General features: G+C 46.4%; 1 protein-coding gene across 5 annotated transcripts; it reads left to right on the forward strand.

Annotated features, from left to right (window-relative positions):
- Positions 1 to 131: 131 nt before the first annotated feature.
- LOC145361060 (uncharacterized) lies at positions 132 to 18,142 on the forward strand. 5 transcript variants are annotated; one of them, XM_080216622.1, is made up of 6 exons: positions 132 to 195; positions 6,757 to 6,833; positions 10,782 to 10,815; positions 10,935 to 11,056; positions 16,010 to 16,091; positions 17,856 to 18,142. In XM_080216622.1, the coding sequence occupies exons 2-6, from the start codon at positions 6,774 to 6,776 to the stop codon at positions 18,062 to 18,064; spliced, it is 507 nt and encodes a 168-aa protein (XP_080072748.1). In that variant the 5' UTR covers positions 132 to 195; positions 6,757 to 6,773; the 3' UTR covers positions 18,065 to 18,142. The 5 variants fall into 5 exon arrangements, with proteins under 5 accessions (XP_080072748.1, XP_080072747.1, XP_080072749.1 ...); XM_080216621.1 differs by lacking the exon at positions 132 to 195 and adding an exon at positions 245 to 900; XM_080216623.1 differs by lacking the exon at positions 132 to 195 and adding an exon at positions 3,230 to 4,124 and having other exon boundaries at positions 10,785 to 10,815.
- The last annotated feature ends 582 nt before the right edge of the window (positions 18,143 to 18,724 follow it).

Below are 18,724 nucleotides of genomic sequence, written 5' to 3' on the forward strand. Positions count from 1 at the left end.
AGCTAGGGACGGGTCTACACTGGGAGCGGACCCAATCAGAGGGAGGGAGGGGCGGGGCTGCCACTTCCAGTTTGCAGCGCCGGTTTGAGTGACAGACCAGCCGCTCCGCCCCCGGGCCGCGCGCAGGCGCAGTGACGGAATTGGATGTGTAACAAACCCAGCGGCGGTGAGGTCACGTGCCTGTGTGGGCTCAGGGTGAGTGTTGCTGCTGGAAAGCTGCAGCAGCAGGTAAGGCAGGCAGGGACATTCAAACTCCACACTCTGTTACAAGATAAATATCCGTTAGAGTTAGTTTCTTATTGTCACGTATTGGAATACAGTGAAAAGTATTGTTTCCTGACGAAGCATACCGTTCATAGAGAAGGAGAGGGTGCAGAATGTAGTGTGACAGTCATAGCCAGGGTGTAGAGAAAGATCAACTTAATACAAGGTAGGTCCATTCAAAAATCTGACAGCAGCAGAGAAGAAGCTGTCGGTTGGTATGTGAACTCAGACTTTTGTATCTTTTTCCTGATGGAAGAAGAGAATATCCGGGGTCCGTGGGGTCCTTAATTATGCTGGCTGCTTTTCCGAGGCAGTGGGAAATGTAGACAGAGTCAATGGATGGGAGGCTGGTTTGCGTGAAGGATTGGGCTATGTTCGTAACCTTTTGTAGTTTCTTGCGGTCTTGGGCAGAGCAAGAGCCATACCAAGCTGTGATACAATCAGAAAGAATGCTTTCTATGGTGCACCTGTAAAAGTTGGTGAGAGTCGTAGTCTTCTGAGAAAATAGGGGCAAGGTGAGCTTTTTTAACTATAGCATCGGCATGGAGAGACCAGCACAGGTGGTTGGTGATCTGGACACCTAGAAACTTGAAGCTCTTGACCGTTTCCACTTCATCCCCTTGGATGTAGACAGAGGTACGTTTTCCACTACACTTTCTGAAGTTGATAACTATCTCTTTCATTCTGTTGACATTGAGGGAGAGATTATTATTGTTGCACCAGATTCTCTATCTCTTTCCTGTACTCAGTCCCCTCATTGTTTGACATCCCACCCACTACAGTGGTGTCATCAGCAGAAAAAAAGCTGGATTATTGCCATACTGCAATTACTAAAATTGAATCAATATTTTTTAATTTGATGTTGGTTTAATTTTTGTCTGTTTTTCATGACAGTAATTGATTTGTGAAGGATTGATGGTTATGATAAGGGAATGTCCAATTATTGCACCATCCCAAGCTGGAGATAGACCAGGTGTCTTCAGTTCTGCTGGAGTTAGGGTTAGGGTCTTGCACCACTATGGGAGGACTGTCATACAAACGTAGCAGTTTAAGAAGGAGACAAGTTCTCTGGGCAAATGGTGATGGGCAATAAATGAGACCATGCCAGTATCTTCATATCCCAGATATTCTTTTGTTTACAATCAGTGAGAACTAGTGATGGCACAACGATTTGGAAGCAGGCTAATCTCAAACCCAACTTCAAAGAAAGTCATAAGCCAACCCAACCAATTACTCTTCAATGCAGTTTAATATAATGGAATTAATGATCAGCAGTAAATTTCAGGAGCATCTGTACCGTAATGATCTAATAAACAGCAATCAACATGAGTGCTGAAAGATAATATCCAGCCTGGCTAACTTCCATGGCAGTCCAGAGTTCAGTGAAAAGATCCTCGATGTGATGTTCTTACCATTCCAAAAAGCCCCTAAATCCAAAGCTGTGGGAATCCAGAGCAAGAGTTGAAAAATGACAAGATAGAGGCTAAGGCAGTATTTCCCCAACTATATTTCAATGTTTCATTTTAACATGCGAACGTTTAAAATATGAACCAAGACGCAAAATGAAATCAGCAATAAAACAGCATCATACAATTCAGTGTATATATGTTAAAGTTCATGAGTATGTCATGGCAATGACCATGGGGGAAGATGGCGAACGCCATTGAGGACCTTATCCAGCAGAACACCAACTTTCTGTCAGAGATGCACACCGATCTACACCATTACTGTAGCCAAGGCACCTCAACCCTTCACCCCATGGAGTCAGGCCAGGGCCCTCAGACACCCAGAGGGAGGAGGAACAGCTGTTGGACACTCCTGGCATCTCCACTCCAAGTTTGTGAGCGTGTGGAACCTCCTCCTCGCCTGTGACTCCTTCAGCCTCGTCTCCTGAAACTGCAGAGCGAGCAATTGCCCCAGAGCAGGGTCGAGTCTCCAGAGAGTACCCACAATCGCCATGATGACCCAAGACAACAGTGGTGAGCAGGCAGCCTCCTCTGCTGTGGATCTGAGGGAACATCTGGAGGAAATGGTAGGGAATGAAAGACTAAGAAGTTGTATATTGTTGCATGGGGGGATTGTTAAACTTGTGGTACTTTTGTAAATATAGCCCGGTTGCCCTTTTCTGAGGGTCTGATGTGGTTTCTTTGTTCTGTAGTTCTCAGGCCTGTGTACCCCACACCCAACATCTTTCAGAGGATACCTCAGCCTGGGTCAAAATCTCCCAGAATCATGGATTTGCAGGAGGCAGAGGGATTTGCCAGGGCTCTTCTGAGCTCTGTGCACACTGGTCCTTTGCTTCCCAATTGCCCTAGCATTTTAATTACTAAATAATGGCGATCCCCTTCAGTTATCCAGGTGACCTTCTTGGCCCACCCCAGGAAACCCCCATGCAGCTTCTCGATATCACAACCACAGTGTATGGTTACTGTGATTCCCAGCGTTCAGTCAAATAACATTCCCACTCTCCCCGCTCACCCTCTCTCTCTGCTGGCTCCCTGTCCTCACTATCCCTTCCTATCCCTCGCTGATTCTCCTCCTCCTCCTCCAATAAGACCATATACCATTAGACATAGGAGTATAATTAGGCACTCGCCCATCGAGTCTGCTCCACCATTCAATCATGGCTGATATTTTTCTCATTTCCATTCTCCTACCTTTTCTCGTAACTCCTGATCCCCTTATTAATCAAGAACCTATCAATCTCAGTCTTAAAGATACTCAATGACCTGGCCTCCATAGCCTTCTGCGGCAAAGAGTTCCACAGATTCACCACTCTCTGGCTGAAGAAATTCCTCCTTATCTGTTTTAAAGGATTGTCCCTTTAGCCTGAGGTTGTTCCCTCTGGTTCTAGTTTTTTCTACTAGTGGAAACATCCTCTCCACATCCACTCTATCCAGGCCTCTCAGCTTCCTGTGAGTTTCAATAAGATCTCCCCCCTCATCCTTCTAAACTCCAACGAGTACAGACCCAGAGTCCTCAACTGTTCCTCATACAACAAGCTCTTCATTCCAGGGATCATTCTTGTGAACCTCCTCTGGACCATTTCTAAGGCCAGCACATCCTTCCTTAGATACGGGGCCTAAAACTGCTCACAATCCTCCAAATGGGGTCTGACCAGAGCCCATACAGCCTCAGAAGTCCATCCCTGCTCTTGTATTCTAGCCCTCTCGACGTGAATGCTCACATTGCATTTCCCTTCCTAACTGCTGACTGAACCTGTTAACCTTAAGAGAATCTTGAACAAGGACTCCCAAGTCTTTTGTGTTTCTGATTTCCTAAACATTTTCCCATTTAGAGAAAACAGTCTATCCTCCATTCCTCCTTCCAAAGTGCATAACCTCACACTTTTCCACATTGAATTCCATTTGCCACTTCTTTGCCCACTCTCCTAACCTGTCCAAGTCCTTCTGCAGCCCCCCTGCTTCCTCAATACTACCTGTCCCTCTACATATCTTTGTATCATCTGCAAACTTAGCAACAGTGCCTTCAGTTCCTTCCTCCAAATCGTTAATTTGGAAGACTCATCTAAACTACTCCCAGCACAGAGTATCACTGCCTAACAGTACCTCCTGCAGCCTGAGGAACCGAACCCTGGGAGAATCGTCTGGAAGATCTGAACCCTGGGAGAATCGTCTGGAAGATCTGAACCCTGGGAGAATCGTCTGGAAGATCCGAACCCTGGGAGAATCGTCTGGAAGATCCGAACCCTGGGAGAATCGTCTGGAAGATGTGACTCCTGGGAGGAGCTGCTGTGTTGTGAGATGGGTAATGCTGCACCCACCCACTGCTGCGTGTGATGTTCCACAGTCACTGAATCTCCATCCTAAACACTGGAGGCTTTCCTAAGCCACCTTCAGGTACGTTTGCACACTGATGTTCCAGATGTGTTGTGGACTGACATTGAAAACCTGCTGGTGGTGGGGGTGGGGGTGGGGGTGGGGTGGGGCCTTCCTGTGCCCCATGTCATGTCACCTGACAACTGACTTTTGTTGTCTCCTCCGCATGCGCCCGCCCCCCCCCCCCCCCCCAGCTGCAGGGCAATGTCTGTAATTCCCACTTCTCTGTGTCGAGCAGGATAGGGGCTGGGTTGCTGCCTGGGTCTCGCTAGGAGGAAGGCGAGTTCAGGACCTCTTCACTGTCTCCACCGTCCACAGTGCAGCAACAGCTAGTCTCAGCGGTGGAGAAGGGGAGGTTCCTGTTTGAGATTTTATTGTTAAGATGGGAGAGGGACAGTGCTGTGTAGCCTGTCCTGGAATTCAAGATCGGAAACCTTACTGTTTCCATTTTACGTGGACATGTTGGAAGTTTGTATGTTACATCAAAGGCAAGGGAGACAGTCAGTTGTGAAGAGACAGTTGAATAGAATGTGTTAATAAGTGGAACCATATCAGACAACACAGATAAAGATTATATATTACAAAGGATGGGAAAGTTACTGAAGTGTACTCTGTGATTGGGACTGAATTAATTAAGAATGAGTTTAAAAGAAACAGATTTGTGACAAAACGCACTGAATGAAAGGAGTAAGTCTGTATTGAATGGAGATGTCACCATGTGTGACTGCATGGTCTCGCTCAAAAAAAACTACAAAAACATTATTTAAACTTGGTTAAGAGTAACAAGCTGCATTGTGATGTATCGATAGGATTCATCTGTATGTCTCATTACATCCCTGCGTGTATGGGATGCTGAAGACGCATACAAGTGATGTTCCAATTTTATCAGTGGCTGGTTCTGTACAGCATGAAGTGGCCAATGATTGACTAAATTATTACAGCCAGCCCTTTGGGAGATTTACACATACACAGTGAAGGGCTCCTTCATCTTTGCAGACTATTGTGACCTACACATTGATAACAACACCTTGTCTTTGTCCTGGTGTGACATTGTGAGTTTATTTATGCATGTGCCACAGAAGGAAGCCATTGACATTATCACAGCATTGTTGACATGCTGTCATTTACTGAACCCATATTCATTAAAGGAATGAATTTACCAACTCAAGCAGTCAGGTTCAATTTTAATGACATCATGAATGCCAAATCAATAGTGTGGCCATTGGATCCTCAAGGTCAGCACTCAATAATATTTTCATCTGTTTCCAAGAGAAACATGTTTTTGATGGAATGAGTTCGAACCTTCTACACATCTCTGACACGTAGGTGATAAATTTGTGACTTTTGAATGTGTGTAAGGATTTCCCCTTCTCTGCTCCAGCCCACGCTCAGAGCGTAAAGTCAGGGGAAACTTTTCTGGAATTGTATTGAGTTTGTTACACTGTCCGTTTCCTTTCACCGAGCTATGGAGAAACACTGGAGATGGTTCAGGGAAGAGAGGGGAGGCTAGTGGTGTGAGCAAAGACTGCAGCATCCTGGAACACTGACTGAGAAAAGACAGATCTGGGAAATAACTTCAATCTGCACTGTGAAGGAAGATTCAGAGGAACAGGAAACAAATTTCCAGGTAGTGCAGTGGAGATGGAAAAGCTGGAATTAGAGACAACTAAACATCAGGATTGGAATAGCCATCCCTTCCAGATTGCCAAAGGTGATGACATTCTCTCCTGTCGTCATCTTGTGATCTGTTTGGGAGATCATTTATTAGTCAGTGGAGGGATTCCCCCCAGATAATGCACTGTGCTATGTCTTGAGAACTGGGAAGGAATTAAAGATGGACTTTCCTGGTTAGTACCATTGCCAAACCCTGTACAGCATCTACCGTTGGACCGTACTGGTAGAAAATCCATTCAATCTGCAACATGATTGCCAGGAAAACTGAAGACTGTGCCTCTGAAATTTTATACACCAGGAGTTAGAAATTTCCTCACCAGTAACCGTTTAATAATGGATTTGACCTTGCTGATCCTCTCTCCCACTGTAACCTGTTACTTTTCCTCTAGATTAGGAAATACATTTCAGTGCTCTCAATGAGGAGTTCACACGATGGGAGCAAACGTCAGAGACAGCTTTACAATCCTCTGGCTGTTGAACTTACAACTGCGTTCATTAAATAATCCTCTTTGTTTTACAACATCTGCTAAGGCACCAGAGAGCACTGAAAATTTGTTTGAATGTTTTCTTACTAAATCGTGCAAAACTTTCTCAATATATTTATTAGATGTTACAAGGGACTATCAGTAAGTGAGAATTAGCTGTACTTAATGAAATAGAAAGTAACACAAATAGAGAATGTTGCTCAATCACTATTGGCCAATGAGTTGGTTAGAGGAATTAGGAAGCTTTGAGAGGCTCCATGACCCTCATCGTTACAGGATCAGAATCCTGGAACTTCCTCCCTAACAGTGCGAGCAGCTTCACCACACACATAACAACGAGAACAGCTAAAGATGAAATACTGGCCTCTCCAGTGATGCTCAGCCAGACAAATTTCTTTACAAAGCCAATGGGATTGTGGTAAAGAGAGAGAAACACTTTGTAGTGAAAATATCGGTGAAATGCTGTGATCAGTTTTTGTGCTTTGCTTTTGTAGTTTGATAAATTGGAGAGATGAATACTGATATTTCGCTCATGTCTCGGATAATAACCGATAATGATGGGGATACGATGGTAAGTCACGCTGCTCATTTGGACACGAGCCTCATGTGGTTTTGAGGCAACAATGTGCAAGGTTAAATATGGCGAGCTGTGATTGTCATAGGCCGCAACAGATAGCGAGTACAAATTCTATTCATAGTCTGTTTGTACACGATGTCTTTATTTGATCCTGAGGTCAGCTTTCAACCTCGTATTTGTGCCATCACTAAGATGGCCAATTTTCACCACAGTAACACTGCTCCACTTCACCCTGTCTCAGCTCATCAGCTGCTGAAACCTTCATCCATCCCTCCGTAACCTCTGGATTTGGCTATTCCCACATTCTGCCTGCAGTAAAATAAACTTGCTACTCATGCCTCAATCACAGCAAGTCCCATTCTCCTATCGCCCCTGTGCTTCCTGGCCTACACTGGCTTCCTGTCTTGACTTTAAAATTCTCAACCTTGTTTTCCAATCCCTCCATGGTCTTGCTTCCTCCCTATTTCTATAATCTCTCCCAGCTCTACAATACTCCAAGGTACTTGCACTGTTCTAACTCTGGCCTTTTGGATTCCAAATCATAACTACTTCACCACTATCGACCATGCTTAGGGCGCAGGCTTTGGAATATCCCCCCTCTTCACCGCTCCACCTCTCTACCCCGCTCTCCTCCCTAAAGACACTCCTTAAAACCTACCTTTGACCAAGCTTTTAGTCAGCTGGCCCAATATCCCCTAACGTGGCTCAGTGTTGTACATTGTTTTGCAAAGCTCCTGTGAAGCATCTTATGTTAAAGACACTACATAGGAATAAGTTGTTGGGTTGTAGAATCGTGGTTATGAAGTCCCAGGATGAGGCTAGTCAGCCCATTGCCTCTGCACTGGCCAATAAAGAGCTCTCCGGACAGATTCCACTTTGCAACACTTGATCAATAGACTGGGAAATTCCTTCAGGAACTCTTTCAACATAAGGATTTCTGCCTCACCCAGCCTCTGAGACGGCCAGTTCCCAAACACACAGCACCCTCTGGGTGAAAACATTTTCCCCTCAGCTCCCTCTGAGCTGTCTGCCGCTGCCTTTACACTGAGCGTTTTGCTCAGGAGAATAGCTCATTCTGAACACTATCTGGGCCCCTCAACATTTTACACACATCAATTAAATCTCCATGCAGCCTCTGCTCTTCCCCCAGTCTATCCAAAATAAAAGCAAAATACTGTGGATGTTGCAATCTGAAACTGAGAGAATCTTGGAGAAACTCAGCAGGTTTGGCAGCATCCACAGGGAGAGAAAACAGAGCCAATGTTTCGAGTCCGTCTGACTGTTCAGTACTAAAAGAGGGAGAATGCGTTGAATATGATAATGTACGGGAGGTGTGGAACAGTGACCAGAGAGAGCTGAGAGAGACTGCAACAAAGACAGAGCAACACTTAATAACAAGTGACAGATGCCCGATGGGGGTAGAGAGGGAGGATTCTGTATTGAGACAAAGAATGTTTGGAAATAATGAAAAGCAATTAAACTGGAGGAGAAAGCTCATAGTCTAGAGATGTTGAACTCAATCTGGCCAATCAAATCTTTGCTCATTGCCAAAATTCTCCAGTCCAGGCAACATCCTGGTAAACCCCCTCTGTACTCTCTGTAACGTGATCACATCCTTCTTGTAGTTTGGTGAGCAGGAACGTACACAGTACTGTAGCAGTGGTCTGACTGATATTTGAAGGGATCCTCATCCCTCTCTCTTCCTCTTTTCCACAGTTCCTGGACCATGAGCTCTGGGAGCTGCACTCTGTGTGTTAAGTAGAACAATGGGATCAGTCTGCCCAACTGTGGAAAAATTTCCAGGCAAATACTGGGGTCCAAAAGCAGAGAGAAAGCACACGAAACAATTCTTATTACTGCACAGCCCAGATCCAAATACTAACCTCCCAGTGCCACAACACAACAGGAAATACTGAATCCAGTCTGACAGTGACTTTTGCTGTGATGCCATTCCCTACATCCCTCAGCTACACTCTGTAGCTTAGAGCACCTTGTGAGTATGATGTCCTTGTGTCACTCACACATAACAGGCAACAGTGTCATTCTCATCATGGTACAAGCTGCAGTTTGTGTCTCAGCAAGCAGCCAGAACTCAGTGAAAACAGATACTTATATTCCTTAATATCACATCTTCCGAAAGACAGTCAGCAGCGCCAGCGCCCCCGCCCCCCCACGCACACACCCACGCACACACCCACGCACACACCCACACACACCCACACACACACCCACACTAATTCCTGCTTTGTTAACTGGAGGCACCCAGTCAATAACCCAATGGTGATACAACAGTAGTCTCATCTCAGGACCTATTGGGGATTGAGTTCTGAGCTTTCATCTATGCTTTCAATCTGCAATATGGAACCTTAGAGCAATGATGGGTTGAAGCTCTACAGAGGAGGGGGAATTATCTCTCACATTGCCCCAGAAAACCTTGCAAAACAGTGTTGTATGATATCTGAATTCCCCCAATTGTGTGACTGAGCTGTCATCTTCATCTCTAACACTCCGAGATCTCTGCATTCCTCCTGTCTGTTGTACAATCTCAACTTCCTTCATCCTGTCAGCTGTCTAAGGCCCTGAGCTTTGGACTCCCTCTCCCTCCAGTGGCCCCCCCCCCACTAAAACCTGTCTCTTAATCAAGTCTAACCTCATATCTCCCAGTGTGGCTTGTTATCAGCTGTTGTCTGATAAGGTTCAGGTGAACGGTGTTACAATTGCTATACAAACGCAGAAGTAAAACACTGCGGATGCTGAGAATCTGAAATAAAACCAGGAAATGCTGGAAGAAGCCAGCCACTCAGCTTTCCTCGGCTAATGTTTTGGGTCGAGGTTACGGAGCGATTTTGGTGAAAGGTCCTCTTGCCGGGTTAACTCTCTCTTCACAGATGCCACCTGAGCTGCTGCCACATAAATGCAGGTTGTTGGTAAGCCCGATAGCTGTAGCTCGGGTGTAGCCCAATCACTGAAGTGCCTCTGAGTGTGAGCTGAACTGATGTGGAGAGAAGTCAGCCCAGAACAAAAGGCTGGGCCAATTATGGGAAATGCTCCAAGGTCTGTGTGCCATGCGGACAGTGGACTGACGCTGACCGCCGTATAGGATCCAAGCACGGAACAGCTGGTGGGATTCCACTTCCACCGGGCATTGCTCAGAATCATTGCAGCTCCAGGCAGACTCACCAGGAGCAGATCCTGGCCTGTCTGTAAGCTGCAAAGTAAAGCTTCTGCCCCACTCTCTCTCTGTCTGACCACACTGATAATACATTGTCAACACTCCAATTTCTAATGGGGGAGAGCTGATTCCAGGGCTCTGGAATCTGAAGTAATTTGTTTCCTCTGGAAATGTGATTTCAATGAAATCTGTCTGAATTTTTTTTTGTGGGGAATTTCCAAAAAAGATCCAAAGTTTTCAGTGAAGCAAAATGTTTGAATGGTGGTGGCCTCACCAATTTTATATTCACACATACTGTCCAGCAGGAGCTACTGAGAGTCAGGCCCCTCCGACCTCGCCCACGGCTGGGATTCTCCAGTCCCGCTGCAGTGAATGGAGGTCTGGCTAAGCGCCAGGTTCTCCATTCTCACCGGCAGGGTGTGTGAGACTGAGAGAACTTCCAGCCTTGACGGTTCCCATCTGTTGGTTCCTCAGGGCTGTGGTAAATGGCTTATCCTGGACTCCTCCTGGTCTGGCTTAGCACACCCAACACTGAGAGGAGGGAAGAGAATTCAGAAATAATAAAACAGATGTGAACTAAAGTTCCGTTTAAACTGGATCAATTATTTTGAAAGTAAGGTATGAATGTTTAGGGATAGAGTAAGTGTTACTGACTGGTGGGGAAAGGGTTTATTCTTGTGTAGAGCACAGAGAGAGTAAAGTTGGAGCCAGTCTTGATCTCTCCCACAGGTTGGTTTTTGAATCACTGATACTATTTTCTTCTATTGCAGCAGACCTTGAAGTTTGGAGGTTGTCACCAGAAAGGTGGGGACAGAAACATGTTGATATTTCCAATCTGCACTCCACCAGCACGAGCGGTTATAGTGATTGAAAAGAAGAACAGTTTGAGCAGTGAGCCTGATGGAAGTCTTCTTGTTTTACAGATCCTACCTTTAGTAATAAGGTGCGGGGCTTTACTGACACGCACTCGGGGTCTCCACCCGACAGCAAACACCTGATGGACGAACTCGAGGTCATCAAATTCCACATCGAGGTCCAGACCAGAGTACGGCTCAGGCAAAAGCTGGTCCTTTCTCATTTCAGCACTTAATCCTTTCTCCCATATAGCCGCTTTCCAACAACCCACTCCCGGCCTGTTACCCCCCAGAAACCCACTCCCGGCCTGTTACCCCCCCCAATAACCCACTCCCGGCCTGTTACCCCCCAGAAACCCACTCCCGGCCTGTTACCCCCCAATAACCCACTCCCGGCCTGTTACCCCCCAATAACCCACTCCCGGCCTGTTACCCCCCAATAACCCACTCCCGGCCTGTTACCCCCCAATAACCCACTCCCGGCCTGTTACCCCCCAGAAACCCACTCCCGGCCTGTTACCCCCCAGAAACCCACTCCCAGCCTGTTACCCCCCAATAACCCACTCCCAGCCTGTTACCCCCCAGAAACCCACTCCCGGCCTGTTACCCCCCAATAACCCACTCCCGGCCTGTTACCCCCCAATAACCCACTCCCGGCCTGTTACCCCCCAATAACCCACTCCCGGCCTGTTACCCCCCAATAACCCACTCCCGGCCTGTTACCCCTCAAACAACCCACTCCCGGCCTGTTACCCCCCAGAAACCCACTCCCGGCCTGTTACCCCCCAATAACCCACTCCCGGCCTGTTACCCCCCAGAAACCCACTCCCGGCCTGTTACCCCCCAGAAACCCACTCCCGGCCTGTTACCCCCCAGAAACCCACTCCCGGCCTGTTACCCCCCAGAAACCCACTCCCGGCCTGTTACCCCCCAATAACCCACTCCCAGCCTGTTACCCCCCAATAACCCACTCCCAGCCTGTCACCCCCCAATAACCCACTCCCGGCCTGTTACCCCCCAATAACCCACTCCCGGCCTGTTACCCCCCAATAACCCACTCCCAGCCTGTTACCCATCAAACAACCCACTCTCAGCCTCGTTTCCCTCCCAATGACATCCCCCTCCATTCCTATTACCCCCTCCCCCCATGTAATCCACCTCAGCCAATTACCCCAAATCTGGTTTCCTCCCACTGTCCAAAAGACATGCTGGTTAGGGTGCATTGGCCATGCTAAATTCTCCCTCAGTGTACCCAAACAGGTGCTGGAGTATGGTGACTAGGGGATTTTCACAGTAACTTCATTGCAGTATTAATGTAAGCTTACTTGTGACTGATAAATAAACTTTAAAAATTAATATAACCCACCCCAGCCCCATTCCCCCCAATATAACACAGCCCACACCCTTCACCTGAAGTCACTTCTCAGGCAGGGAGCTGGGATGCACAGCTGTCGGTCAGAGAGTACAGAGATTGTAGAGAGCTCAGTGAATGGGTCCAGTAAGGCTGAGGGAAATAAAACACAGAGAGAATGTACAAAACATGACAGGACAGATGGTCTGATATGTGTTTGCTTTAACGCGAGGAGTATGACAGGTAAGGCAGATGAACTTAAAGCTTGGATTGCTACATGGAATGATGATGTTGTGGCAATTATGGGACTTGGGTGAAAGAAGGGCAGGACTAGCAGCTTAGCATTCTAGGATTTAGATGCTTCAGGTGAATTAGAGAGGATGACAAGAGTTGGGGATGTTGCTTTACTGATTAGGGAGAATGTACAGAGCGAGGACACCTTGGTGGGATCATGCAGTAAGGCCATATGAGTAGAACTCAGGAACAGGAGCGGTGCAGTCACACTGTTAGGGTTGTACTACAGACCTCCCAACAGCCAATGTGAAGTGGAGGAACTGATATGTCAGCAGATTATGGGAAGATATAAAAACAGCAGGGTTGTGGTGATGGGCGATTTTTAACTTCTCCAACATAGACTGGGACTCTTTTAGTGCCAGGGGTTTGGATGGGGCAGAGTTTGTCCAGTGTGTCCAAGGGTGCTTTTTAAGGCAACGTGTAAATAGTCCAACTCGGGAAGGGGCTGTCTTAGAGCTAGTTCTGGGAAACGAGCCCGGCAGGTGACTGATATCTCAGTGGGGGCCGTTTTGGGAACAGTGATCACAATTCTATAGGTTTCAAGATACTTGTAGAAAAGGATAGAAATCCCAGAGTGAAAGTACTAAACTGGGGAAAGGCTAACTACGACAGTATCAGGCAGAAGCTAGGGACGGTAAACTGGGTGCAGCTGTTTGAAGGTAAATCCACATCTGATATGTGGGAGTCTTTTAAAAGTCAGTTGTTAACAGTTCAGGACAAGTACGTCCCTGTAAAAATGAAGGATAAAGGTGGCAAGATTTGGGAACCCTGGATGACGAGAGAGAGAGAGATTGTGAACTCTGAAAAAGGAGGCAGACATAAATTTGAGGAAATTGAAAACAGACCAGGCTGTTGAGGAATACAAAGATAGCAGGAAAAAGCTTAAACAGAGACTTAGGAGAGCAGAAAGGGCCATGAAATGTCCTTGGCAGGCAGCATTAAGGAGAATCCCAGGGCTTTCTATGTATATAGAAGGAGGAAGAGGGTAACTAAGGAAAGGGTGTGTCCACTCAAGGACAGTGGAGGGAATTTGTGTGGAGCCGGATGAGGTGGGTGAGGTTCTGAACGAGTACTTTGCATCAGTATTCACAAAGGAGAAGGATGTGGTGGATGGTGAGTGTAAAAGAAGGATGTTGACATTCTGGGACATGTTGAGATAAAAGGGGAAGAGGAATTGGAGGTTTTGAAAAATATTAAAGTGGACAAGTTCCCAGGGCCGGATAGGGTCTCTGCCAGAATACTGAGACGTGAGGGAAGAAATTGCTGAGGCTTTGGCCAAAATCTTTGTATTCTCTTCAGCTTCAGGCAAGGTACCACAGGATTGGAGAGTAGCAAACGTTTTTCCTCTGTTTAAGAAGGGCAGAAGAGACAATCCGGGAAATCACAGGCTTGTGAGCCTTACATCAGTGGTGAAGAAATTATTATTGGAGAAGATTCTTAAGGACAGGGTATACTCACATCTGGAAGAGAACAGGTTTATTAGCGATAGGCAGCATGGTTTTGTGAAGAGGAGGTCGTGTCTCACAGACTTGATTGAGTTCTTTGAAGAAGTGACCCAAAAAAATGATGTTGTATACATGGCCTTCGATAAGGTTCCTCATGGCAGGCTGACAGAGAAGGTGAAGTATTATGGGATCCGAAGTGAGCTAGTAAAATGGATACAAAACTGACTTGGGCATAGAAAGCAGAGAGAAACAGTGGAAGGGTACTTTTCTAACTGGAGGTTTGTGATAAGCGGGTTCCACAAGGATCAGTGATGAGGCCTCAAATGATTTGGAAGAAAATGTAGGTGGTATGATTAGTAAATTTGTAGATGATACAAAAATTGGGGAGTAGCAGATAGTGAGGAGGATTATCAGAGAATACAGCAGGAGAGAAATTAACTGGAGACCTGAGCTGAAAGGTGACTGATGGAATTTAACCTGGACAAACGTGAGATGTGCAATTTGGAAAGTCTACTGCAGAAGGAAAGTATACAGTAAATGGTGGAGCCCTTAGATATTAGCATATAGAGGGATCTAGGTGTGCAGATCCACAGTTCCCTGATGGTGGCAACTCGGGTGGACAAGGTGGTGAAGAAGGTGTATGGCACTGTTGGCCTTCATCGGTCGGGACGTTGAGTATAGGAATTGGAAAATCATGTTGCAGCTGTATAATACTTTGGTTAGGCTGCATTTGGAATATTGTGTACAATTCTGATCGCCACACTACCAGAAGGATGTTGATGCATTGGAAAGGATGCAGAAGAGATTTACCAGAATGTTGCCTGGTTTGGAGGATATGGATTATGAAGAAAGGTTGAACAAAATTGGATTGTTTTCGTTGGAGCGCTGGACGATGAGGGGGGACCTGATAGAGGTTTACAAGATTATGAGAGGCTTGGATAGAGTGGATAGTCAGAGTCTTTTTCCCAGGGTTGAAGGGTCAATTACTCAGGGCATAGATTGAAAGTGAGAGGGAGAAAGTTTAAAAGAGAGGTGAGGGACAAGTTTTTCACACAGAGTCGTGAATGCCTGGAACATGCTGCTGGAGGAGGTGGTGGAAACAGATTCCATAACAACATTCAAGAGGCATCTGGATAGATACATGAATAGGCAGAGAATAGAGGGAAATGGACCACATAGAGGCAAGAGAATATTAGAGAGGCACCTGTGTCAGCACAGATTTGGTGGGCCGAAGGGCCTGTTCCTGTGCTGTTCTTTGTTCATTGTCCAGATAGCACCTTCCTGTTCTCAGTTATACTCTCTATAACACACACCTTTGTATTATCTTCTGTTAATGTACACAATCCCATCTCTTGTGCACATTACCTTCCCAGGAGTGAGCTCGGACTCGGGACAAACATTCCTGTTTCTAAGACAGAAGGTTATAGGTTTGAGTCTCACTCCAGACAGTTCGGGAAAGTTGAGGGGAGAATGTCCAATCCAAGAATAACACTCTTACATCCAACAGAGAACTCACTCCCAGTGACAAACCAGTAGAATCAAACAGCACCATTGCATCGAGCAGTCAGAGGTTAGCCACATGTCCATACTTCCCAAGGGATGGGCAATAAATGCTGGCCTAGCCAGCGATGCCACATCTCATTAATTAACCAGAATGTGAATGAGGGGACTTTATTACAGAAACAAGCCCGAGCACAGGTTCCTGAGCGTAAATAAGAAAATGGTTCAATGGTATGTGTTGCTAAGTGCAACACAGAACAGTTTCTACATCCCATCATCTCCTGTACAGCTCTGTCCTGTATTGTGCACCCAGCTTCAGCTATGTTACTCTCACTCCCCCACCATCTGTTCACATCTCTCCCCTGCAGAATCTATCGTCTTGTATGTTTCCCACAGTCGCTATTCCTTATGAAACAGACTCAAGCATGTTCCAAATTAATCCTACCCCGTATGTCTTTGTGCCCTATGTATTTATCACACAAACTGCTGTATGGTTTAACAGTGCTAGTGAGATGTGCTGCTTCTCTGCTTCTCACAGTTTACTTTACTCCTAGACTATCGAATCCTTGAATCAAACAGTGAGCCTCCTGGCAAAGGAGCGAAGCCACCATCAGCAGCAGATCCGACTACTGGAGGGTATGTGGGACAGGGAAATGTATATGGACCAGGGACGTGTGACAGGGAAGTGTGTGTGGACCAGGCAGCTGACAGAGAATGGCTAGAATAGACAGGGGGTTGGATTCAGGAAATAGTCAACGAGATAGTACCATGTCCCTTGGCCAAATCTTGCACTGCCCTCTCTCAACTTCTGTGATGAGGTTCCAGTGGTTTAGCAGTTAGAGGCAACAATAATTGTGGTGTGAGCCATCCAGGCCAAGATCTAACACATTAGAGGAGACAACAGATGGCTGTAATATTTATGGTCTGAACAATATGGCAAATATTCATCAAGTCAAATTCCAGTTTAGTGGGGTTGGGGGGGGGGGGGGTGGTGTGGTGGTTGTGGCAAGGGGGAGGGCTGCGTGGCGGGGGGATGGATGATGGTGCGGAGGTGTTGTGGCCTGTTCATTGTCAAAAGTCCATCCACACTCATGACCCCAGCTCACTTCAAGAACGTGGGAAATAATAACCTGGTACCATTGGAGAGGATAAGATGAAAGAACTTGGACCTAAAAATTGCACCTTTCAGATTAACAAAGTGTTTTGCGGCCAATGACATGTAATCCCTGTCGGAAACACAACAGTCAATTTGATCATAGCAAACTCCCACAAACATCAATAAGCTCTGACTGGAGAATCTGCTTTAGTGATGTTGGTTAAGGGGTCAGTGGAGAGAATTTCCCAGTTTCACTGGATCATTTATTTTCACCGAGAAGGCAGATGGGACCTTGGTTTAATATTTTACCCGAAAGCGAAGCCAGAATGTGCAGCACTCTGTTGGTATGGTACAAGTCTATTTATTCAGTTTATTTTGCTCCTGTTAAAAAGATGTTAACTCATGCAGGCTTGGTCACCAAACGTGGGGGGGGCCTGATGGTGTCCATTGGTGACTATTCAACCATGAAGGGAAATCCCATTCACACATGGAGACTTTCCAGTTGTCTCTCAGTCATATTGACTGAGAACAGCTAACTCAGCCCCAAGTGGCTGTGGCTGGTACATTGTGTTTATTTCTGTTGTTTTGAAGCCCTGATTGTCTTCTTGTACTATTCTCAGAGGGTAATCCACAAACCTGCTTCCACATCCCTGACACCTTACAGGCAGATGCTCAGATTCATCCAATAGACCCAGAGAGAGAATCTCCTTTCTGACACTCTCCTCATCGCCTCCCTGTGGCTGAGATTGGAAACTCAATGTGAACTGGAGGGAGTTTTTAAAAAACTTATTTGTGGGACCTGGGTGTTGCTGGCTGGCCAGTATTTATTGCCCATCCCATGTTGCCCAGCAGCTGAAACTCAACCACATTGCTGTGGCTAAGGAGTCACATGTAAGCTAGACCTGGTAAGGACGGCAGATTTCCTTCCCTAAAGGACATCAGTGACTCAGATGGGGTTTTTCCGACAATCAACACTGGTTTCATGGTCATCCGTAGATCCTTAATTCCAGATATTTTTTATTGAATTCAGATTCCACCATCTGCCGTGGCGGGATTTGAACCCGGGTCCCTAGGACATTAGCTGAGTTTTTGGACTAATAGTCGAGTGATAATACCACGAGGCCACTGCCTCCCCTGGGTGTATCCATGTCCCCATTGGCATAATGCAGCCCAACTGACTCACTCTGCCACTGATACGAGATGGTGGACCCACACATCCCCAGCTGGAACCAGAGATAGAATGACAGCAGACAGAGGGTGTGGCCATTCTCGTCATGTTGGTAAACTGTTTATGTCTTACACAGCGGAGGTGAGGAGACTGAGTATGAGCAGTAATATTGAGGAAGACAGGATCAATTTAATGATAGACCGGAAGATTGAAGACTGGAAGAAGGAACTGTCATCAAACCTGATCAAAGCACAGGAGTGGAAGCAGCAAGCAGAAAACCAAGTCCAGAGCACAGAGAGCAGCAGCCACACTGAAGAACTTGCAGCAGAAATACACGAGAGGTAAGCAGCGCAGAGAAAGAATTACAGAATCGATATCGGTGAGAACAGAGGCGTCTGCTCAATGAGCCAGTGTCCATCTGGGCACAAGTGACTAGAGATTAGTTCAGGAAGGAAGGCTGTGGAGGCCAGGTCATTGGGATTTAGAGAGAAATAGATTCTTAATTGGGAAGGGGATCAAAGGTTATGAAGAAAAGCTGGGAGAATGAGGTTCAGAAACTTATTAGCCAAGATCAAATGGTGGAGCAGATTTGGTGGGCCGAATGGCCATTCTTTATGTAAGGGATTCTGATACAATTTGTCTGTCGATGGCTCCCATAGCTGCCTCTCTTTACTCATCATTATATAGCTGAACAACTCAGTGGCCAGGGATTGCCACACTGACCCCTGTGTGGAGTCGCAATCCAATAAGCAGTTTAGTAACTAGCTGGTTTGATATGAAAATCTGGATTAATGTTGACCTGGTAGCTACAAACTGAGGTGTTGGACACCCACCCACCGACCCAGACACCCAGTCAAACATCTGAACACACACTCATCCAGACACTCACCTGCCTGCCCAAACACACACTCGATGGTCTAGCCACCCAGCTGCCAGCCCACCTAGCCGCCCACCTACTGAGGAACAGAGCTTTGATTACATCTGTACAGCAATTTACTTTATTGG

Source organism: Carcharhinus amblyrhynchos, chromosome 33 (assembly GCF_965287045.1).
Source record: "Carcharhinus amblyrhynchos chromosome 33, sCarAmb.v2.hapA, whole genome shotgun sequence".
Classification (NCBI taxonomy): Eukaryota; Metazoa; Chordata; class Chondrichthyes; order Carcharhiniformes; family Carcharhinidae; genus Carcharhinus; species Carcharhinus amblyrhynchos.